Source organism: Lissotriton helveticus, chromosome 2_1 (assembly GCF_964261635.1).
Source record: "Lissotriton helveticus chromosome 2_1, aLisHel1.1, whole genome shotgun sequence".
Classification (NCBI taxonomy): domain Eukaryota; kingdom Metazoa; phylum Chordata; class Amphibia; order Caudata; family Salamandridae; genus Lissotriton; species Lissotriton helveticus.
Window position 1 is genome coordinate 2,067,318,413 of NC_136059.1, and position 25,337 is coordinate 2,067,343,749.

At 43.2% G+C, this 25,337-nt stretch overlaps 1 protein-coding gene across 1 annotated transcript in view; it reads right to left on the reverse strand.

The window, feature by feature from the left end:
- SPOCK3 (SPARC (osteonectin), cwcv and kazal like domains proteoglycan 3) overlaps window positions 1-25,337 on the reverse strand; it is a 1,126,347-nt gene that overhangs the window by 38,406 nt on the left and 1,062,604 nt on the right. The window contains exon 6 of the mRNA XM_078677026.1: window positions 6,915-7,034. Within this exon, the coding sequence (XP_078533152.1) occupies window positions 6,915-7,034 (120 nt within the window). The remainder of the gene's footprint in view (window positions 1-6,914; window positions 7,035-25,337) is intronic.

Here is a 25,337-nt window from a genome sequence, read left to right on the forward strand (position 1 = left end):
GAACATGCAGAAAAAAGTTATGGACCTTGAAGATAGGAGTAACAAAAGCAATGTGCAAATGTTTGGTTTCCCAAAAACAGCAAAGTTACTGGACCTAGGTTCACTCACTGTAACATTTTTGCCGCAGCTGATCCAACTAGAATTCAATCTCTTACTGGAGTTTCAACAGGCCCCTTATACCTCCACACCTAATCAGCTCCAGAGAGATTCACTCAGACCAATCTTAATCAAGTTAGTTAGTGCCCATTAGGCATGGCCGATTATACAAGGGGGAAAGACTCACAGCCTTTATTCATATGATCGAAAAAGAAAACAAGGGAACCCTGCTCACTACGGAACCAGGGTGAATAAGTATTACAAGAAAAACAATGGTTCCTTTGGAATATTATACTCAATATTGATTTTGAAAAAATTGTGAATTCACAATAAAAAGGGGTTATAAGCGATGTCAGAAAGAAGGAGCCACAGACACTAAGGGGCCCATTATGATGTCGGGCGGATTGCCTCGGCCAGGCTGGTGGTGGCCACCGCCGGCCTGGCGGAGGCAATCCGCCCGACACCCTTACCCGCATTCCCCCCGCCATATTAGTATGGCGGGGGACCGCGGTGGACGGAAAGACCGTCCGCAGCTTTTCCGCCCCGGTCGCCTTGCGACCGCGGCAGAAAGGGAATAATATGGTGGCGGTGTCCAATGGGCACCGCCAGCCATATTACGATGCTGAGATATAGGTGCCTTTCCGCTTCGGCAATGCCACCACGGAAAGGCAGGCGGTGTTAGCTGCGGGGGCCCCCTGCGGGCACCCCTGGTGTAGGCAGAGGTGGGGGAGGACTGGGGGGTACCTATGGTACCCCCCCACATTTGCATATGCAAAGTGGCAGGCACCGCGCGGTGCCTGCCGCTTTGCATATGCAAATGCGAAAAAGCATTTTTAGCATTGTGGCGGGCGGTGCAGAGTGCACCGCCCGCCACAATGCTAAAACTACAGGATCTGCCCGCCACTGTGGCGGGCACATCCTAATTCCCCCCACGGGACCCCCGCCCTTATGGCGGGCGGTCCCGTTCTACGATAGGGTGGCGGGCGGACAATGTCCGCCCGTCATCCTAATGGGGCCCCAAGCGTTTAGTTCAATAATTGTATTAAATTCTCAAATTAATATAAAGAAAACAATTTACACAGTTGTGTAAGGTGTCCCAAGTGAAACATGAACCTAAGAAGTATGTGACATTGTGTAATAGTATTTACAAGGTTTCAAAACATTTTTTTATATATACAGAAAGCGACCATTTCTCAATTTTAACCGGATATGTAGCCCCTATACAGTCATAGAGTGTAATTTCAGTGGTTCACTTTCATCTTTACTGTCAACCGCTTTTCGACCCTGTTAGGGATGTAGGGTCTCGCCAGGACCTATAGTATTAGGGACATCTGGACGTGGAATTGCTGAGCTATTAGTGGGGATACCATCATGAAGGTATTCGGCTCTCGCTTCTGTCGCGGCACCATCGATATGAACTCAAAGTTGACATAAAAGTGGACGAGATAGAATGGGCCATAAAATCCATAGTGACTTGCAAAACCCCAAGAAATTTCAGTTTTCTGTTGTAATTTTCTAAAGCCATGCCTATGATGATCATCCCCAATCTATTGTGTGTCTAATGAGATGCTAGTAAGCATGCAGAATTCAATTGTGCGCATATTTTCCCGATTCCTAAACCGGGAAAGTATACCCTCTGCTGCACCAACTATAGGTCAATTTCCCTCATTAATTGTGACATGAAAATTCTGGCTACTGTTCTGGCACTAGGCTAATAATAATAATAATAATAATAATAATAAGGCATTTATTGAGCGCCTGGCTACACAAACTGTGTGTCCCCGCGCTAACTGCAAATGCAAACTCGTCCGAGGGATAAGTTGAAGAGATGACAGAGGTTAATGTTTAGGGAATAGGTGAGTTTTCAGTTTTGCTCTGAATCTCGTTTCGGAGGGTTCCATCCGCAAGTAGATTGGTAGAGCATTCCATGACTTAGTGGCCAGGTAGCGGAAGGATTTTCCACCCATTTTGGCTTTTGTGATGCGAGGTATTTTGAATAGCATCATGCCCGATGATCTCAGATCTCTGATCGGGCGGTGAATAGTGATGAGGTTTTTCAGATAGCTAGGGCCTTTGTTATGGGCAATGCGATGAGCATAGCAGAGAGTCTTGAAAATAATTCTCTCTCTAATTGGGAGCCAGTGAAGTTTGGCAAGGGCATTCTTAGTGTATGTTTTCCGAGGAAGACCGAGCACCAGTCGGGCTGCAGAATTCTGTATACACTGCAGTTGGTGCAATCCCTTCTGATTTAGGCCTAACAGGAGAACATTTCTGTTAGACCTGTCTGGCTTTTTGCGTAGTCCCTCCAATTTATTATTTATTTTGTCCCCTTTTTGCCCCTCATACCCTTGATCATTTTTGTCCACTAACTTTTTATAGGTGTTGGTCAGGGGGATAGGTGTTCTTTTTCCCCCTCATAGTTTTTCACCTCAGGCCCAGAGGCCTGTTCTGACAGGAAAAGTTGGAACCACACAAAATGGTGGTTACCAACTGCCTTAACTGCCAAACCCAGAACTTGCCCATAGACCAGTATAGGGCGTTCCAGAACCTTCTGGTCCATTCTGGACCACTGAGGGACAGCCTATATAAGGCGGAATGCGGGGCAGCCATTTTGTCTACCTGAGAGAGTCAGCTGGAGGACAGGCTGTAGCTAAGGGTGGGAAGAGGCTAGACATAGGGTTGACCTCCTGGACTGGGAAGCTGCCTTACTGATCCACCATACTACCCCCCTTTTGAGTTACTTGACCTGACCCCGCTGTGGAGGGTTACTGGAGACCCTGGGCGCCTGACTAATCCCTTGACTGGAAGAGCAGGGAAGTGAACAGGAGAAGGAGACTGCAGCCTAGAAGAGTGTAGTCCTCTGCCCAGCATAAAGTTCCTAGTGAGACTGTTGCAGTAAGAAACCCAAACGGAGTGGGGCTAATCCTTGTGCCCCCCTCTTTGCTCAGCTAGTAAATAGACTCTGCCTGACTGCTGGTGCCTTAATCCTACCGTGACCCTCTTCTTACCGGTTGCAGCGAGGGCTGGGGAAGCGGAGGCAGCGAGTCAACGAGCTGTGCCGGTTCTGAACTGGCGTGTGAGCGCTGAGGTAGTGGAGGCAGGGAAGCAACGAGCCGTTCTGCCTTTAATTGGTGCAAGGCGAGCTGCGCCGATTTGGACCTGCTGCTGCAAGCCCTGAGGTGAGGAGCGGACCGGGAGAAGCTCTCGGCGACTTCCGGGTGGGCGGAGAAGAAGGGCAGCGCAGTGCGAGCAGCGCGGTCTCTGTCAGTGAGACACTCGCTTTCCGCGCATGCCCCGTTGAGCCGCCGGGCTCCGTGAGGCGGAGCCGGATCGGAGGAGTGGGAAGAGGTAGTGACGCTCATCTGCGCCAGCCCGTCCTTGCAGCGCCAACACCAGGTTAGCGGAAGCGGAGCTCGTCAGCGCCGGGCCGCCTCAGCAGGGCCAGCCCGAAATTGTGTGTGGCCAAATACGGAAGAACGACTGTGGGGTCTGCGGAGAGGAGAATCAGACCCCGGTAATCCCCGCGCCAGCCGCGATAACAGGTGGCTGGTTGGGCGGTAAGCGCCTGACACAGCGGCTGCCAGCCAGAGCCTCGGGGAAGCTTCCTGTCAACACCAGCACGTGGAGACTCGAGACGCTTCGTCTCCACAGTGAAGTAAGGTGAACGGGAGGGGAAAAAGGAGGGAAGACTGAGCCTCTGGGAATCAATCCCCTCTCTCCGAAGAGCAGAGGAGGGGAATTCTTTAAGGGTCTGCCGGTGAATGAGGAAAGTGATGCTCAAGCCCGCAGGGAGACACATTAGTCATTAGTTGTGTTCTTCCACAGAGTTATATGGTGAGGGGAGTAGCTTGAGAGAGCAAACAGCAAAGAAAGGTTGCTGGTGTCAATGTAGATTCTGGTAACTTTGAAACCCTCAGTGACTGTATACTAAAAAGAGGAGTTTAGTAGTATTGTGGGAGACAAATATTGTGTACTGCATAGTAACCATATCTAATTAATTCTGGAGTCTGATTAAACGTACTAGGGATGTTAATTGATGATTTAAGTTAGCATTTCTACAGAGATTGTAACAATTTCATGACTAAACTGTACTGAGTTGTAAACTTTAAAAAGGAAAACTGCTGGAGATGTTGACTTAGTAACTGTGAAAGACTAGGTACATTTACAGATTGAATGTATAATAATTAGCTGTGAATTCTGAAAGTAAAAGAGCAAAGATATTATTTTTATAAACCAGTACTTATTTTTCCAACATTGGTGTAGCGTCCTTTTTATGTGTTATTGCGTGGATTTACTGTTGGGTGGTTTGCAACCTTCACACTTGTGCCTCTAGAATTGCATGTCTTACCCTAGGCCAGGCTACCCTAGGTGACCTGTCATCCCAGGTTCTAACAATTTCCATAGTCCAAGTGGGGGGATATCAAAGCGTGAACTATGGTTTTTCTCGCTTCGGTTGGCAAGAGATCTAGTACTTTGCGAAGAATTTTTAAAGTGCTGAAGCATTTGCTTGTCACTTTATTCACGTGAGCTTTGCCTGAGAGGTCGGCGTCCAGCATGATGCCTAGATTTTTCACCTTCTCCACTGGCATAGGTAATTCTCCTAGTTCACTAGGCCACCAAGCCTGGGACCATGCAGATATAGCTTTGCCTACTATTAATACCTCTGTTTTGTCTCCGTTTAAGCGGAGGCAATTGTTGTTCATCCAAGTCGCTATCGCTGACATACAATTTGAAAAGTTGTTAGATAAGTCTCTGCTGTCTGGAGTAAGTTTGAAAATCAACTGAGTGTCGTCAGCGTAAGCGTAAGGGTTATACATCTTATGGTTCATGAAGAGCAGGTAGGATTCATTTCTCCATCTCTCCTCCAGGCATTAAGTGTGTTCTCTTCTACATCTCATCTGGTTTACAAAGTGGGATGAAAGTGAGAAACTGCCCCTCTCCTTGGATGCCGAAAAGGTATTTGGCAGTGATAAATGTTCCCAGTGGCGGCTGGCATCTAGGGGAAGGGGAAAAGGTGGGCGAGCGGGCAAACAAAATAGTTTTTATTTTTTTAAAGATACACCTATCACACATGTTTTGTACTCCAGTCCTCTTCTTTCTCGAGTAAACTCCCTTGCCCAATCCCAGCGCTGCTCACATGCAGTCTGTGAGCAGCGTTCTGATTCAAGGGAGTGGCCTCACTCGGCGCTCCAAACTGCACTGGAGTCTTACGCTTATGCTCAACCCATATGTCTTAAGACAGCTGGATTGAGAGGTCTAAAATAAGCATGTCTGGCTGTCCATCCCAAGATGGGCAGCCAAAGATACATGCACACTTTAAACAGTGCAAAGTTATCCCTCTGCCCACCACTACTCCCTGGTGTCATTCAGCAGGCCCGTATCGACTTGACTAGGCCTGGGCCTGGGCAGAGTATGTTATGTCACACCATTTGCTCTGATTTTTAGTGCCTGGTGTTTGGCCCGTGCTGGAAAATCAGCTCGAATGTCACTGCTTCTTTCTGATGCTCCTGTAGATTTTCTACTCAAGCTCAGCTTCCTCAATAGGTACGGATGGTTTCTCAACATGAACAGTCGGGACCATCTTATTTCAGAAATCTCACTGGGAGGAGGATTAATGTTGGATTTTCTTTGCTTGCGCTCGCCAACTTAACATTAGCGCAAGTGAAGAAAAAACTGCATGCTCAGTGGTGTGTGTGGAAAACTACGCAAACACCACAAACGCAGCAGAGTTCACTGCCCAGGCTTATTCAGGATGAGATGATGAAAAATGAAATGGAAATTAATTACCATTTTATTTTTCATCAAGGGAGGGGGCTTTGGGATGCATTTAAGTGGGGTGAGGCTCCTCCTCTCCAACGAAGATCCCTCCCTGAATATTCCTTCTTCCTCTGCACCCTCGAGTGAATTGGCATTGATGGGACCTTCCTCGGGATGGTGCAGTGGCTCCATACAGTCCCCTCTACACAGAGTTGTGCAATTTGCCAGGTCTGAACCCTTTTCCTGTTAACAGTGAGAATTTCTATTTCATCACACAAATCTCAGAAAAAGATGGGGAATTTGTTTGTAAAAGCTTAATGTAAATACAACCTCTTCCCTACGAGTCACAGGCGATCTGTAATCCTACAAAACTAATGGGCAGCTGTATTATTCCCATTCAGAAACCAGAGCTGTGCAATTTGCACTCTCTGGTTTGCTAATCAGAAGGCAATTGCGACACAACCAGAGTACTAATAGGTCGCATTGCAAATTGTCCATTAATAGTGGGGTAACAAAAAGACTTAACTAAAGGATGTTAATTAGTCAGGTCATAATGTCAGTCCCCATATGATGGACTGCAAGTGCAAGGGTGGAGACCAGCAAGGCCCAGGAAACTACATCCGTGCATTTCTTTTCCCAAAGCGGAAATATATGTTTTTTAAAGCAGCCTGTGTCCATTAAAGGCTCCTGAAAAGGGCGCTTTTGTACATTTTGAATAGCCCTTTTGCTACGGCAAACCTATGATTTTGTTAATTGCAGTGTTTGTGACTGTAAAAGGGCTTGTACACACGGCTGTAAATGTCTTTAAATTGCACCCTAGAGAAACAAGCTCCAAAAAGGAAAAAGTGGATTTCAGAAAAGTGCGAAAAATGTAGGATGAAGAGCAGCGGGGAGAAATGCGAAATCTTGGGCAGTTACTTTCAATAAAAAGAACAATGTTCAAAGACAGTTTATGTCATACACAACAACGATTATTGATTGGAAAGTGGAACAGGTTTCCTGCTCCAATCATAACATTTAAAAAACATTTTTCAGACTGAAATAACTCAAAAGTTCCTTACGGCTTCTTTCAGGTCGCTGTAATAATTTGGTCTTCTTGTGCTGGCTTCCGTTTTCATGAAGGGCCTTAAACCATTCTCTCAGTCTGTTGGCTATTTCTCTAAACTGGAGGTCGCTACACGCTGAAAAATAGATAAACACGCCGCACATCAATGTTGTCTCTGGAATATGTGAACATTAAAAGCATTTCAGTTCGTATCACCTCACTGCCAATTGACGATATTAGATTGACTTCTGGTGCATATGTGTTTAACATTTTTTTTAACATTTTATTTAAAGACACTGTCAAATTTTGTGGAAGAATTTCTTGTTGTCACGTTTTATAGGACTTCATTTATTTCCATCCTTGTTCCTAAACATGTTCAGACACTAATGCACCTACATACATCAGTGATCTGTAACATCGACCAGGTTAGCAGCATTTTACACGAAATTTGATATATGCTGATGTGCACATAATTGCAGATTAATGATTCATTAACTCATTAAATGATTCTGATATTGTCTTTTGCCAACAACATATTCTATTGATAATTTTGTTGAACAATGACTTTTGGTCCTTTAAAACAGGTACACTTCAAGAAACAGTTCTTCAATCACTTGATGGACTGTTTTATCTACTAACTGCAGTAAGCCTCGAGAAAGGTAAACTATATACCCATAGTGTATATTTTTGACTGTCTTTCCTTTAATATTATCTGACCTTTTATAACCTTATTAATATCTCTTTTGCTTTAACATTTAAACATTGCCACACGCATTTTTTAAATACAATTTTTACAAATTTGCTCTCGATTATCCCCCCTTTTTTTGCATTTCAGACTTTCTTTGTATGAAAAAATGATTCCATTATTTCCCTAATTACTTGCTAACAACCGGTGATATGTTAAAAAGTGGACCTTGTTCTAAAAAAAAGTGAAAACGTGACTTCCATCCATTCTTAGCTGCTTGTTATGCTAGCACATATTGTACACTGCCATAATGCATACTATGGGTGACGTCCTTTCCATTTGGCGAATCTGTATTCAAATAAGCTTTCCCCTTAGCACAATTCGTTTAAATGCGCTCTAAAACGCGGCAGCTGTTTCACAAACGTTTACAGTGTGTGCACCTTAATATTATCATTGTCCAGGACAGCTTTTTTCAGTGCATAGTAAGCTTACATACTCCATAATCTTCTTCACCCTAGGTAGAAGAGTGCAATCAGAAACTTCCGTCCACCACCTTTCCAGCTCAAATCCAAAAAAAAGTCTCATTATTGCAATTTTACCTTTTTCGACGTTTCTGTGGAGTTGTAAGTCCTGGGCTCACATCCTGCTAGTGATGATACAGACACATTGCAGTAGGGTACTGTAACTGGCCCAGGGCACATGCGCCCAGACCCTTTTATTGGCAGGATCACCTGACCAGTGACACCTGTGATGGGTTGGTGTACACTGTGGGTTAGCAGCAGGCGAAACACTAGAACGTGTCCAGCAGGACACTACATCCCTCCCAGATTTTGATGAAAAAAATAACCAGAAAAAGTCCAACCTATGGGAAAAACAACATCACGAAACATAGCACCAATGAGTCTCTTCAGGCCATCTGCCGGGCGATGTTGGTGCTCAGGACCGCTCGGTCAAGAGGCTTTAGTCCACCTCAGCGATGTAGTTCACTCCAGACCGGCCTGATCTCTTGGTGTGGAAGTCTATTTACATAGTTCCAATACCAGTGCATCTGGAGCAGTCCACTTTGGAGATCTTGCAGGCACGCAGGTTCCGGTGGATGACAAACCTACAGCTAAAGAGGATGACCTTGGAGACACTTCCATGGAGGCGACAGTGCTTGATGATCTTTAGGCGACCAGTCTCCGTCCGCCACCTCCATGCTTCCCGGTGCTGTCATGGAGCTGCTGCAAACGCATCTCTCCAATTGGGCTTTTCCTCTCACAGGAAAGGAAACCCGTTGAGGTCCTTGACCCTTGATTGCCACGTGACTGCGTGGGCTGTGTGGATCCATCGTAGGCCGCGCTGAGGGGTCACTGCAGAACTTCCAACAGGGCCACAACGAAGCTACGTGTAACCCCAAAGGTGGATAGTCTAATGATCAGTTATGCTCTTCTTTGGCAGGCTTTAGGTTTAAGGGGGCACCCGGAAGGGTCCTGGGTGGCGAGCCTCCCATGGAGCCAGGAGTGCTTTGTTGAACTTCGGATGTCGTGAACGTTTGGATCCACTCTGCTGGTATGCTGGTATGATGCTCCTTAAATGTTCTTGGTGGCGATGATGCACCTGGATGATGAACACAATATTTTCTTGCAGTTAGGCAATAGGCAGTGATCTCTTGCTTTAGGTGACCTCGTGGAGTGAGGAGGACTGGAGGGACTTCGTGGCCACTTACGGTTGTCTTCTGGTAGGTGCACTTGCTATCAGCCACGGCCCGTGCAGGGAGTTACGGTGGGGCAGGGAGGCGGGGAGGGGGAGGGGCAGGGTGAGGGTGCTAAAACCGGCATATGGATAATTGCAGGTAAGTAAACAATTTAATTAATAAAACAAATTTCGTAGCGCTCCTTGCATCGCAAAATGCGATTCAGTGCGCGCTACGAAATGTATTTTAATAATTAAAGTGTCATGGGCCTCACAGGCCTAATTTATCAGGCTTATATTACCACTTGTGTCCATTCAGGATGCAGTAGCTTGCTTCATGCTACAAACCTCATGGGCACTGTAGGTGCTGCTGTGGTGGAAAGTACTCCATGATGGTGTGGTTCACTGGGTTGGCGCTAAGTGATGCTGCAGCCATTTCTTAGTCTGCAAGTGGGCCAATTCTCTCGACCAGCCAGGCCCTTGTGGGAGATTCCTTTTCTTCTCCCTGTGGCAATAGTGTCCCTGCAGTCACGGGCCACGGAGTGTCTGGAGTGCAGTGCACTTAGGTGACCACTAGGTGGTGCTGTGTGGGGGATTTCCATTTCAATCCCTAACGGCGGCAGATTCTTGTTGAATCACTGGCCATGCAGGGGCTTGTGCTGAATGCTGGGGCCCACCCTGCAGGTGCTGCTTCATATCCATATCAGCTGGCATTCAGGCAGCACTCTCTCGCAGTTACCATCTTTGCCACTGTGCACTGTGGCAGGCAACACTCAGATGCGCTACTGCAAATCTCCCCGGCCAGAGCAGCTTGTCGGGTTCTGCAGCGGCTGCAGTCACTGTCACAGCAGTGTGGGCGCGGCCTCAATCTGCTCAGCTCTCTGAGTCTCAGCAGCTACGGAGGGCAGTAGCGGCAGGCTGCGAATGCATACACCAAACATGCCTCTCCTTGGGGAAACCCACTCATGCTTCGGCCTAGCCGTAGGTCCACCTACCCATCTTGGGTAGGGAGCTGCTCCCGCTTCACTGTAGGTTAGGTGGCGGCAGGCAGTGCCACAGAAGGGCACTTCAGCAGGCGGGGGGGTCATGCCGCTTGCGCCGCTGTGGCTGGTTCAAGTTCCTCCTACCCAGTCTGCATTTAGAGAGCCAGCAGGTAAGCACAGCATATTCGCCCTCTGCGAGTGACAATGGCGCAGCGCAGTGTCGTCTCTCACCATGTGAGGCTGTGCAGCACCTTGAGCCCAATTCCTGTTTTGGTGTTCTACTCTGTCAAAAGTCAATCCTGCCACAGGGCCTGTCAGGATGGCAGCAGTAGTATGTGGCAGTACCTCGGGCTATGCTCCCTCCACCAGGAACCGGGAGGCGCATGCTTTATTACACGTGGGATAAGATCCACTTATCGCCATTGTGGAGTTGTGGGCCCTGGGCCCACCTCCTGCTAGTGATGACACAGACACATTGCAGTAGGGTACTGTAACTGGCCTAGGTTCCCGGCCCTTTTTATTGGCCGCGTCACCTGACCGGTGATGCCTGTGATGGGTGGGTGTAGAGTGTGGGCTAGCAAAAGGCGAAGCAGAACATATCCAGCAGGACCCTACAGTTTTCTATGCACCATGATGAATGTTGCAGATTGTTCTGCAATTGCAGCCTTTGGGATATAATTATTGCAAAAATCGCAATTTTCATTTAATTGTTGGGAAAACATAAACATTTTCAACTTTGAAAAGCTTACCTAGAAGATCACAGAGGATGCCAGAACATTCTTTACAACTTTGCACAACCCTACTTATTTAAAAAACTAAGAGGTTATCAATTAATAATTTGCAAACTTCATCAATAATATATACACCAGCAAAACTACTATTCTTCTCAGAATAATTTTCTTTTTTTACGTTTGTTCAAATACTCAACAACATAACCCTTGATAATTAGTTGCATTCTAACGAAAATGCAAACATTATTTCCAATTTGTGTCTATATTTCCAACTGAAATTAGGAAGCCCATGATTATACTGGCTATGTACAAACATTACCTAAAACTCTGCATGGCTCCACAAATTGAAAATCCCAGAATACACCATTTTGTGAGCACTCCCCTTAGCAATTGCTAACAATAACCTGATCCTTTCAGAGGAATTAACCATCATGTAAAGCCCCGTTTAAAAGCATGAGAGATGTCCTCAAAAATAATCAATTAACCTTCCCCCTAAGGAGATGTCATACTATATTTAATTTCATGAAATCACAGCAGTGTATGACAACCTTTCATGCTATCTTTAAAATATTGGGTACAATTGTAGCTTTGTAGCACGTGTAAAGTTGTCTATTACGTAAAACCTACTGTGAGCCTAGGCTGGAGTTGGAACTTTTGTGTCTTACCAGTTGTTATTCCACCTGTCCATTGTATTAAGGACTGGCATGGTGGAGTATGGAGATGATCTCTGTACTTACAACTGAATCTTGTGGTTCTAGGACTGTATAGGGAGAGTCCTTTTTATTAGGTCTCGCCTACGCAGCGCGCAAGCACGTTGCTTAAGAGAGGACCTCATGTCATCGAGGAGCTTTTCTCCCCAAAAACGTGCACGCGTTGCATTGCATTCTATTGCAATGCGTGCACGTTTGGCGATCTCCTCACGGGAGCGAGCGGTGCCAGCCGCTCCCTCCCACGAGTGAATCACGCAGGCCCCCTCCTCTATCCCCGCTGAACCTCCAGTTGTCTTCATCACTCTCGTTGCCTTCCTGGCACACTTCTCATTAATTTTACATCCCCTTTCCACTTCTTTCCTCCTTCCCTTCTTGTTGCTGATGGTGCACACCATTGGCGAAACAAATAGGACCAAAAAGAACTGTTGGCTTTGCCAAAGCTTATTGGCATATTTTATTCTGTTTTCACTGAATCATTCATGGGAAAAGCATGCAGATGCGATCAGGTCCTGTGTAAAGTTTCACAGAAGACCAATTTGTCATCTTGAGCGGTCTAAATTGAACAAAATTATCTTGTACCATTCAGTGTCTAAAGGGGAAATTCGGTTATTTAGCTCACAGAATGTGCTTGACCTGGGCTTAGCGACTTTAAGTGGTAAACATATCCAGGGTTCCCCTAAAGAGGGCCTCTGAACAGATTGATGCAAAAGATTTGTGTTGCATTTTTTCATGGATTTTGGAATCCACCGACATTTAGTTTCTCTGTTCTGCATAAATGCACGCAGAGGTTACACAATAGACCAGTTTGCAGGCAATGGCTCGTAATTTGATAGTTTCTTTGGGTGGTTAATTTGTAACCACGTCTCGCTTTGCTGGGCCCTGCTGTATCAATCAATCAATACATTTGTAGAGCGCGCTACTCACCCGTGAGGGTCTCAAGGTGCTGAAGGGAGGGGGGTGCTGCTACTGCTCGAATAACCAGGTCTTGAGGTGTTTCCTGAAGGTGAGATGGTCCTGGGTCAGTCGTAGGTGTGCGGGGAGGGAGTTCAATGTCTTCACTGTCAGGTAGGAGAACGATCTTCCTCCGGTGGTGGTTCTGCGAATCCGTGGGATGGTGGCGAGGGCAAGGCTGGTGGAGCGGAGCTGGCGGGTGGGGGTGTAGAACAAAAGGCGGTTATTGAGGTATTCGGGGTCCATGTTGTGGAGCACTTTGTGTGCGTGGGTGAGCAGCCTGAACGTGATCCTCTTGCTGACGGGAGCCAGTGCAGGTTTCTCAGGTGGGCGGATATGTGGCTGTGGCGAGGGTGTCGAGGATGAGTCGTGCGGAGGCGTTCTGTATGCGCTGAAGGTGTTTCTGCAGTTTGGCTGTGGTTCCTATAGGGCGCTCCCGTAGTCCAGTCAGCTGGTGACGAGGGCCTGGGTGACCGTCTTTCTGGTTTCGGTGGGGATCCACCGGAAGATCTTTCGGAGCATGCGCAGGGTGTTAAAACACGAGGACGAGACTACGTTGACTTGCTTGGTCATTGTGAGGGAGGAGTCCAGGATGAAACCCAGGTTGCGTGCGTGGTCCGTGGGTGTCGGTGCAGTGCCCAGCGTCGTGGGACACCAGGATTCGTCCCAGGCGGATGGGGATTGTCTGAGGATGTATTGATCTGGGTCACTAGAGACTTTTATGCTCACACATGCCACATAATTACACTCTACTAAATGCAACATACACCCCACGTAATACCACTCATTGCCACATAATTACATGACACATAATTACACTATACTCAATACAACGTAAATACACAACACATAATATCACTCAGTGCCACATAATAACACACCACATAATTACACTATACTAAATGCACTATAAATACACTCCACATAATACCACTAAGTACCACATAATCACACATCACAATTACACTCTATTAAATGCAACCTAAATACACTCCACATACCACTCAGTGCCACATAATTACACACCACATATTTATAGTCTAGTCAATGCAACATAAATACACTTCACATAATACCACTAAGTAACACATATTTAAACGTTACATAATTACACTCTATTCAATAAAACATAAAGACACTCCACATAATACCACTCAATGCCACATAATTACACTATACTCAATACAACATAAATATAAAACACATAATATCACTCAGTGCCACGTAATAACACACCACATAATTACACTATACTCAATGCAACATAAATACAATCCACAAAATACCACTCAATATCACAGAATTACACTCACATAATTACACTCTTTTTAATGCAACATAAATACACTACACATAACACTCAGTGCTACATAATTACACACCACATAATTACAGTACGCTCAATGTAAAATAAATACACTCCACATACCACTCAGGCCACATAATTACACACCACATAATTACATTCTACTCAATGCAAGATAAATACACTCAATATATTAACATTTAGTGTCACATAAGTACACGTCACATAATTACATTCTATTCAATGCAACAAATACACTCCACATCATACCACTATACCACATAAGTACAAAAATTTTTTTACATTAAACTGAATCAGGTTGTTCAGTTGTATATAGTATTGTCTTGGGTTTTATAAAAGTAACAAAAATACTTAACACTTTTCATTATAACTTTTCAACATAATGCACATCAGGCACAATGCTCTACAACATAGCCAAAACTTCAGGATAAACACATAAGGTCCCAAAAGCGAGACGTATTGGCTATGCCAATGCTTGTTATTCTGATTGTTGCTGGGTATATCTACAGGCACAACATCACTCCTTCAGGTTTTTTATTTTTATTTTTACAATTAGGTGAAAATGTCTTCGTTACGCATTCAGTACTTCTGATAAACCTATTAATTTTTTTGTTAAAACCATTATTTTGCTGATAATAGATTATTTCTCTATGTTTCCAGCATACTTCAGGTGCTCTTCCAGGCATTTATACATTCATGTAACATAAAACAGTCGAAATGTAGCAACAGTTTATTTATTGTTATGGACCACTCCTTATTTTTAGGTTGAGCATTCGAGACCTCGTGTATAAAACTTTAGTATATACTTATTATATATTTATATGGGTATGTACTTTGTGGGCTCTGGAGATCAGCCCTAGTACTTGTCTGCTTCTGCTCAGGGACTTTGTTTTCTATTCAACTGCCTATATTTAACTGTCTTGATAGAAAACGATCTCGTGATTTCGCTAGTGCAACGTATAACCTGGGGCAATGGGTGAGTCCACTTAGGTCACTGTCTCTCTTGCAGTGTGAATGATGGCATGTCGCCTGGTCGCTTGTCTATATCTGGCTAAAAAGAAACGCACTTTACAGCCAGCTTTGTTGGGCAAATCGTTTTCTATGCCAATACCTTTTTCATTATACTATTTAGTCTTCTTTTTTTGTCATTCTACTATTGCGTTATCAGGCTACGCTAATTCAAAGGCAATATGACTGTTTCCCTACCAGATAACAATCATATTTTCCTGTTATATGCATTAAAACTAAAAAGGATTTCTATGTATATTCTATGTATATATGCCTGATAAAAACACCTGCACTATTCTGTTAAAGTTATGCACAATATAAATTGCTTTCAACTGTAAAATTATGAATGCAGACATATGATGCCCAAGCTTCAGAAGTGGCATGATTTCCTTTTATTTTGGGAGAATATGGCTGAAATTAAAAAAATACAAAAAAATCACAAAACATGCTATCAAGTGCTATCAAAAGTGCTTTTTTCTAACATTCGACACATTCCAATATATACATTCTTTACGAAGGTAAATATGCATAAATTTCATCTCCTTAAATGTTTCTATTCAAGGCAGGGCAAGATATGCATTAATTATACACACATGCATCCTAACTGAGATTTGTCGGAACATGTACCAAAAATGTGGTCATGCTGTGGTCCATTCCCAAATCTTTTACAATGGGCATTGCACACATTGCTAAGCAACTAACCTATTTCCAAATTTATCTCGAAAAACAGCATGGAAGATGTGAGGCGCTACATCTGTGAGTTCTTTAGGCTGTGAATAGTGGGTGTTCTTTAAATAACTGTTTGATGTATATGAATAAGTACCCATTTTTGCACAGTCATACCCACTATTTGTGGAGTGCTGGTGCTAGGTCTGAAGTCTGCACCCTGAGGCACAGTTGCCCAGGCACTGGTGTATGTGCCCTGACCCCTAAAATATGGCAGCTATCTCTAAGTCCTATTTCACTGTCAAGACAAACAAATATTATGTGCTGTAGGAAAATGCACCTAAGCATGGGAAGCTAAATGTCACCTTTGAACTGCACATCAGGCAAACCTATCGAAATGGCCCTTTCTGACGGGAAAGATCCCTAATTTTAAATATTTAATAAGTAGACCTTATAGCCCACAAACTAGAGTGTCTAGTATCCGAAGGTGGTATATTTCAGAATTTAGGGCCAGATGTACAACCTGCCAAATAGCGACTTGCAAATTGCGTCGCTTTTGCGACTCACAATTTGAGACTCGCTATTTGGCATGCACAACAGTGTCTTGGACACTGTTTGCAATTCCCAATGGGGTCGCAAAATGCGAGACTCATGAATATTAATGAGTCTTTCGCATTTTGCGACCCTATTTGGAATGGCTGGGCCTCCCAGGGATGGTGGCCTGCTGGGCTCAGCAGACCACCATCGCTGGGACTGATTTTAAATAAAGCAGCTATTCTTTTTTTAAAGGAAAACGAGATACATTTAAAAAAAAATGAAACTGCCTGCTCTTAAACAATGGTTTAGCATGCATTTGCGAATGCATTACCACCTACTTGAAGTAGGTGGTAATTTGCGGGTGTTTCCCAACTGCAATTGCGGTTGCAAAACATTCCTACATGGCTATGAAGACGCTATTTGGAAGGGAGCGCCCCTTCCAAATACCGAGTAGCAAAACATTATTCTGCAAGTTGCAATTTATTTGTGACTCACAAAATAATGTATGTGCATAGGTCCATGGTTTTTAGCGTGCGGAAATGGGTCTAAGACCCGTTTGCGCACGCTAAAAACCATCATACATCTGGCCCATAGTGTTTGCATGCACCTCCAATGACTAGCACACAAAGGTTATTTTTATTTCATTGTAAAGGGCTTTAGCTATTCCAATGGGGAAAACAAACAAACACATTATATTTCTGGGATAACGTCAGAAATTATTAAATCACTGTGTTTAATATTCATTAAAAATCCAATTCCCTAATGAAGTCAATTTTTTATAAACATCTAAGAAAAGTAACTTTTATAATGTTAGATTTTGGCTTTATGAAGCTTCAGTAGGCTATTAAGCATCAGCCTGCCAGCAGATGGTTGCTGTTAGACCTTTCCCTTAATGAGGAGTGAGAAATGCTTCCAGAGGAGAAACAGTGGCTCAGGCCTTTTGGCAGGAAAACCTGGATGTGAGGTATGCAACTCTTCTCAGCTTAGGAAGGGCAGCTGGAGAGGGTTCAGAAGTTTCTTTAACTTCAAAAGGACCAGGGTGGGCCTTGTCCATCTATACTTAAGAGAGGAGGGAAATCTGTGGAAGATACGCCTTTATTCCTTGGGCCAATGACAGTCAGCTTTGAACTAGCCTTATAGAAGTGGGAGATGGTCCTAGAACAAGTATGATGTGTTTGAGGAAGAGGGCACGGCTAATTTCCATTAACACATCCATGGCTAGGACACCATCCCCCTGTACTGGAAAACTGGTCCTGGCACAATGGATTTTCCGTAGAATAGTGCACAGGTGTATCATCTTCAGTAAGGTAAACAGGAAGTTCTGCAAAAAGGAAGAAGAGTTGTTCATGGGAATCTTTTATAATTTGCTAGGGAATGTCCTGGAGTCATCCCATTCACTAGCTAGTAAAGCCTATAAAGGTGGCATTCCATTCTCATCCTCAGCTCATCAGAACCGAACCTGACCTGTAAAAAAACAGAGGTGGACCGAACCTGCTATCTGTGACTTATGTGGAGACCTGAGGGGCTGACCTGCTCCTACTTGTACAGAAGACAGAGAAGTGGACGCCAAAGGTCAGTTGCCTCAACACCTGTGTAGTTATAGGAGCACAACAAGCTGTAGGAGCCCTTCTTCCTAGAGTGACTAGCAGACCAGTATCAACAGACCCATTCATGCTGGTGGCCTTTGCTGCATGGAGTACTAGCCTCTAAGAGTTGTTCATTAGGTCTTGGGAACTTTAAAAGAAACCAAGAAGAACTGCTCCAGAAAGCCTAAAAAGTTAGAACTGATGCATTTTTTGGAATTCCAAAACCTCTGCAGCATTAGGAGGACTAAGTGGAAAATGTGTACACCTTTGAGAGAACTTCATTGGATACAGCTTTATTGGATATATATTCTACAAATGCAATGCAAGAGGATTTTGAGATCCAAGAAAGAAGAGATTAAATGTAGAAAACTTGACTTGGCAAAGGAGCAAAAACAGTCTGACTGGCGAGATAACTTTGATGAGTGCAAACTTAAAATTTCCTTTCCAAAACCAATAGATTCACTGGGTCCTTATCCAACATCTGTCCGACTTCGAGAGCGCTTTGCCCGATACAGACTGCAATATTGTCCTACTGGAGGATTGCTACCTAGGTCCTGGTCAACAACAAACAATGACTTATTTGTCGTTTTTTGTCACAAAACATTACATTTTCATATTTACGATTTCATTTATTGGATTTTGGTCTTTTGATGTCATTTTGGGGATTTTTTTTCTTGAAATATTTTTCGTTTTAAAAAAAGATTTTGGTCTTTTCATTATGTTATGTTTTGATATTTTAATTGCTTTGTTACTGCTAAATTCTTTACACATTTGTCCTGAAGTTAAACCTGTCTGCTCTGTGCCCTAGTTACCAGGGGTTGCGCCCAGGTTTATTTATTGAACTTCTGTGTAGAACTTTAACAACATTTTGCACTTATTATTGGGGAAGGACTCGTATCCTTCTGAACTAATTTCCAATTTACCTATTTTCTTACAAATCAAAGGTAAATGTAGAGTTTTTAACTACCCTGATATTTCATACCCAATGCATGTATACTTCACATATTGTGCACATCAGACATGAGACAGTCTCATACACACACAGATGAGCACATATATATGCACAAAGATGTTAGGAATTTAAGTCTTAATAGTCATTTCACATTGGTACTTTATTTTTATTTATATCTATAGTTATATACCTAATAACATGCATGTTCAAGTTATGTTGGTATGTCTGTTAATAATGAAAAAGCAATAAATAGAGTAAATTGAGTAAACAGAGATAGATAAGCATTAATTATATTCTACATACCTTACCCATCCTAGGGCCTGATTCAGATGCGGTTTGGAAAGCTTCCCGCCAAATGGGTTTGGGAATGGTTTCCAACCTAATGGGATCGGGAGAGTCCAACCGACCGAGTATGATACATCTGGAAGCCTCCAGATACTATTTGGTTGGACTCTCATTGACTTCAATGGGATCCTATGTTCCTAACTGCATCGTAATTGGGAACTAGGTGTGAATGCTTTCCTGACCACATCGTACTTGGGCCCTCGGTTGGAAATACATGTTTCCGATCCGATTTGGATGGAGCAAATGCCATTAGGAGGCCTTCCTAACCGCACCAGAATCAGGCCCTAAGTCAACATTTTCTAAATGTATTTTCCAGATGTTTTTGTATACCAAGTGAACCACAATCATTTCAGCAATAATATTGCAATTTTGCTGTTTTGTGCTGGTAATGTATTCACAATGAAGTATTGTTTTTCATAATGGGTATTTGAGGTATCAATTATGAAACCTTTTAGTACATTACTATTTTGCTGTGTGACAAAGTTTGTTTACAATTTTACACATTAGTCAACCCTACACATAAAGTTGTGTACTCCAATACAAGCCTGACACTAACCCTAGAGCAAATGTGTCTTTTTATCCTGTTACAGGCTGCATAAAAAAGCTCAGGGCATTTGATATATGCAGTAGCTCCTAAATTCACAAAAGATAAACATAAATTAAAGCAATGTAGAAAGTAAGAGGACAAAGTAGGGGCATTTCATATTAATAACCAATATGTATTTGCGAACTTAGAGCTTAAAAAGGGTGGGCACTAGAACAAGTCAATTTGACACCTTTCTCTTATAAATGTTTCAGCAGATGAATGACTGGCTAGTTTGCTTCATGGCGCTCTGTTTGAACTCAGGTGGTAAAGAGTCCAGCACGATCAGAAGACTTCAATGGCAGAACAAATTTAGTATTGCTTACGTGGGGGAAAATGCCTCATATTTTGAAGTGGAGCTGTTCCGTGAGGTTGGTGTTGGAGTCGGTGGAGGTGGTGCAGTCGATCATAATTTTTGTAGATGATCACGAGTCCTCTGCCTGGTTTGTGGGTCCGCTCTTGGTGTATGATATTTTAGGCAGACGGGATGGCTGCGGCGGTCTGGGTTGGAGGCTGGGTTGAGCCATGTTTCGATCAGGAAGAGAAGGTTGGGAGGTCCCAGGTTTCAGTAGAGTGGTTCCCGATGGATCAGACATTGAGGAGCATGGGGGGATAGTTCTTGTGGGGTGGTGGTGGTGGCGTGCATCAGTTGTTTGGAGGTAGTGGTGCCGGCCTCTGAGGTGTCACAGGTGAAATCGAAATAGCTGCAGGAGAAAGGTCCTACCATAATAGTGGAGGATACATGGAAGCAGCATGTTTGCTGGTGTGTGCTGTTGAGGTCGCGGAGGATGGCAAAGGAGTATTAGCGGTGTTTTAATTGGCTCCGGAGTGGCTTCAGTTCTTGTGTTTCATTGACTGGTCATGGGGTTCCTGGCACTGGGCCTGGTCCATGCATAGATGTACTTGTTTGTTTTTTGCGTGCCAGCCTTGCGGTTGTATTGTGATCTGCATTTGGTAGGTCCTGGGGTGGGTAGGCTTTTGTTAGCAGAAAGAACAGTGAGCAGGAAAACCCAGATGGGAAAACTCAGGCAGTGGTGGTGTGACCTAGTCAAAAAGTGACAATTGGATCAGGCTGGAGCAAGCAGGAAATGGAGGCCACAGGCATGTGGCAAGATAGGTGTCCAGATGCCTACTAATGAGGATGCGCTGTGGTCTGCATTAAGTAGGTCCTTGGGTGGGTGGGGCTTTTAATGGCGGGAAGAACAGTGAGTGGGAAAATCCTGGTAGGATAATATGGGCAGCATCAGTGTCAACTGGGGGCCAGTGACAAGTTGCAAACTAGGTGCCCACATAACTGCTTCTGGTTAACATGGGTAAAGTGCAAAGAGTTTAAAGCCAATAAGAACACATTCAGCAACATAGGTGGTTGAAGAAAACAAGTTTGGGGGAAGACCACCCCAGGGCTTAAATGTCTAATACCAGGCCTTTTCCCCACATAGATTTTGGCAGGTTTGGCAGGTTTGGCAGGCAAGCTTAAATTTACCAGAGTGAATTGCATGAGGTGTATGAATTCCCACAAACTCATGTGTTAAACCCACCTGATAAAACGTACAGATGTAACGTAAGGAGAAAGAATACTTGGGTAGTTCATGGTTAGTGAGTATTCTAGGCAAGTGTATATCGCATACATTTACCTCCGATTCATTCTTAATTAAACAAATGTAAATGAGGCATGAATAACATGACCTTTTCTAGGTCTGGTAACCCCGAAAACATATTTGATAACTGAGCCCGAAGAAAATGCATACCAAGCCCTTTTTTGGTATTAAAGATGATGTATCTCCAACATAGCAAAGTGTCCTTATATAATATAACTTTGAATGTAGGATTTTGGGAGGAAGAATGATAGTACCCTGTATGCGTCAGGAAAGAAAACAAAAGTGTTGGAAGAATAATGTGCAGAAATGTTCATAGTTAGAAAAATACAGTCATAATTGAGGAGAGTGTCAAATATTGAACATTCCTTCTATTTGTCCAATGAAAACCATTTCCTGACTGGCCAGGTGGACTAGTGATGGTAAAGGGTGAGACGTCGAGTTTCTCTCTACTGGAAGTAAGACAAAACAGCTGAGAGCAGTAAGGCTGCATAAAGACACTCTGTACATGAGATTCTATGCATTAGTATTTAATAAAGGCCAGGTTACAAAATAAACAATTGCTGAGACAGAACTCTATAAACATTAGACACAAAGTCAGGTGTAAATTATGAAAACAGTAGGTAGAATATTGATTGCACAGGATACAGTATTTACTAGATACACATATTTACCGTCATTTCAGTTTATGATCCTCAGAATGTGGCATTAGGTACTAACCTCACATACTATATCCTATTTTGAGGTACACAAACCTTGACTTAGTATTATTTTCCCACACTAGTTGTCCCAGTGTTTACCTTGCACAAATCTCGCGGGCAAGAACTACAGGGACTGTCCAAGTTCTAAAACTGCTTCTGATGTGCGCAGATGTTTATGCCCAATTAGGGATTAGCACCCGACATCGAATGAGGTTGTTAGTTTAAACCATTAGAAAGCAAGAAACCAGTAATGAGAAACGTTGTTATAGAGACACCAGTATACCTGGTGCCTTCTACAGTATGCCAAATGCAATTACTACTAGAAGCAGATAATGATTGCTTAAATACCATGTCCCGGAGAACTAAGAGCAAAACATTGGCTGGATCACATCTTGGATCTACTGTTCACCTAATAATACGTTTTTGTATGACATTAGTCACATATACACACACATATAGAGTTGAGGGAAGCTGCTGTTCAAACAACTACGAAAGCCCCAAAGAGGTCACACCAAGCAACAAATATACATTTTACGTAAGGCTCTAGCCTAAATCCAGATTCTGAATTTGGATATCCAGGGCCATGACAACAGTGAAGAGCAACTTTTGTGTTCTACAGTTCCTACACAATAATGGAAAACACTCACTTCCTTTTCATTACCTCAGTGCTCAATGGCCTTATAAAGACCCAAATGAAGGGATGGATTGGTAATTGGCAATCTCATCTGTTTTCTTCCATACCTCAAGGAACTCCACAGTACTCAGGAAGGTGTCAGAATACACGGAGTGCACTATTTCAAGGTTAGAACTTGGAGCTTGTTATCTATCGATGACGCTCAGAACCTCACATTGAACATTGTGCCAATTATTTACAGCAATCTATCTATAATTCTATATTTTTTTTGTAAGAATTGTTTTATACAGCACACACTCCACACTAACTTGTTCAGTGCACTACCAAATCTAATATTACACTACTCCAAATCAGATATTAAGAGTCACTGAATATGAAAATCAGAGTAAAAAATGCAAATTGTAAGATTCAATCAATAGTCTTGGGCAATATAGCATAACAAATGAATGCTACCAAGATAAATTAAGGTGAGAAAAACAACAATATGCTCATTTTACACTGTGAGACATACTGCACTCTTAATTCAGGAGCTGTTCCCACAATGATTTCACCTTTCTATTCTCTCCCCCTTTCCTTCTGCACCTTTTTTTTTTGCAAGTGGTCTTTTGTGGCAATCATGTAAGCCAACAACCCCATTCCAGTTGTAAAGTTGTGGAAAGTAGTGTAAGTGAAGCATGCAGGCTGATCTGTGTGTCCAGCTTTTTCTGTATACAATTTGTATATGAAATGAAGAATTGAATGCATGATGGCTGATTTACTTGGTATGTAAGTTTCAAATGTAAAATAGTCCCTCATGGATCTAAACAAAGGTGTAATGAAACACTCAAACAGACAGATGAAAGACAGTGAGAATGAATACTGATCTATAAATCCAAACACAATGTCTCAACCCAACAGCTGAAGCGCCCTGAGACTAAGAAGCCAATGACTGAAGGAGCCAGACACAAAGCTCTTTTGTATGTATTCTCTATATGGTCTGTGGACCATATTTATCACCCCAGTTGCATTGTATTTGCACCACACAATGTGGTACATGTGCGATGCAACTGATAAAGGATATTTATGAAGCCACCCAAGGCTACTTCCTCTTTTTAAATGTGCTGCATTCTGCGGCACGCATAGAAAGAAGAATATGCCTCTCAGGATTGTTTTTGTGCAAGAGGTGCCTCTTCCTGCAACAACAAAAAAATCCTGCATGCAATGCAGGCACCCATGCACCATGGTGCAAGGCTGCCTGCTTCGGTTGTTTGCAGCCTAAATGGCTCCCAGTGCAAGGGAAAGGACAGGAATGTGCTATGTTCCCTTAAATACTAACTTTATTGAACTTCCCTGTCACACAGTGCAGCACAGTGAATTGCTGTGCTGAATGACTCCCTCATAAAGGAGGGCTTTAGTTTTTAATATTAGTCATTTTAGATTAGAAAGAAATAGACACAAATTTTAATTCCTTTTTACATAAAATATAAACAAAGGCTAGTACTCACCTGCCAAAGTAGGGTCTTCTGTGTTACAGCACAGATATTACACATTACTTCTCTTCTTTGCTCTGGTGAAAGTCATTGAAATTGTGGCCTGCCGGCATTGGCGCTAGGCAGTCAAAACCGCGCCAGCGCATGGCAAAAGGCAGGAATGTTCTGTATTCTTTTAAATATGGTGCATTCCTGTCTTTCCCTGTCACACTGTGCATCGTAGCAAGGGGAATTGTTGTGCGGCATTGTGTGACAATGTCTTAAATATGACCCTGAGAATGTTTTGACAAAACATGTTTGACATCAATTGTGCAAGTGCTAATACATGGCATACCTAAAACTTGCAACAAGAGAGAAATGTACATATTTTTAGACCAAAGATCTGGAAGCAAGGCATTTCGGAGAGAAAATGATAAAACAGAAACAAAGTAGCACATGGCCTCAAACAACTAAAAAACTGTTTTGAAATAGTAGAAGTAAGAGCACATACAGAAAATGCATTCACAACGGGAATTATGGATGTCTGTCTGGAGCAAAACTATGAAACTGTTCATGAAAAATATGGAATTTTACTCCACTCAAGAAGGAGAGTGTCAGGATGAATATTAAAGCAATGAAGGTTCAAATAGTAACTGAGCTTCTTAGTAACTTACTGCTGGACCTGCTTATTTTTGCAGGGTCACACCCAGATACTTGCCCTCCGTCGTTGAACCAATTTGTGTTCGCATCAGGACTGCCATCACTTTTTCCATGTTAACAAGAGGTAAAGTGCTGGCATTTTCTCCCTACTAACATGGTACTATTGGCCTGATTGGATTTAAATGTAAGTCCCTTGTAAATGATACTACATGTGCCAACAGCCTGTATATCAAGTGCTATTAGTAGACAGCAGCACTCGTAGTAGAGGGGCCTTTTAAAACACTGTCTCAGGCCTACTACTGCAGCCAGTAATGCAGTTTTGAAAGGTTCATTTCGACCTAGCAAAATAAACCTTTTGCCAGGCCTAAACCTTCCTTTTTAATACTTATAAGTCATTCCTAAGGTAAGCACTACACACTCATGGAGCAAGGTGCACTGTATTTTAAAGGTAGGACATGTGTTTGTTATGTTATGTTATGTTATGTTACGTAGTTTTTATATAGCGTACGGCTACTCGAAAGGAGTGTCCCGACGCTTTTCCACCAGCGGCTCATGAGAAAGTAACACAACACAGCTAAAAACAGAAAACATAAAGGAAAAGTAAAAAGAAACAGTGGGCAAAAGAACAGACTAAGAATTAAAAAGCCAAGTCTTCAGGCCCCT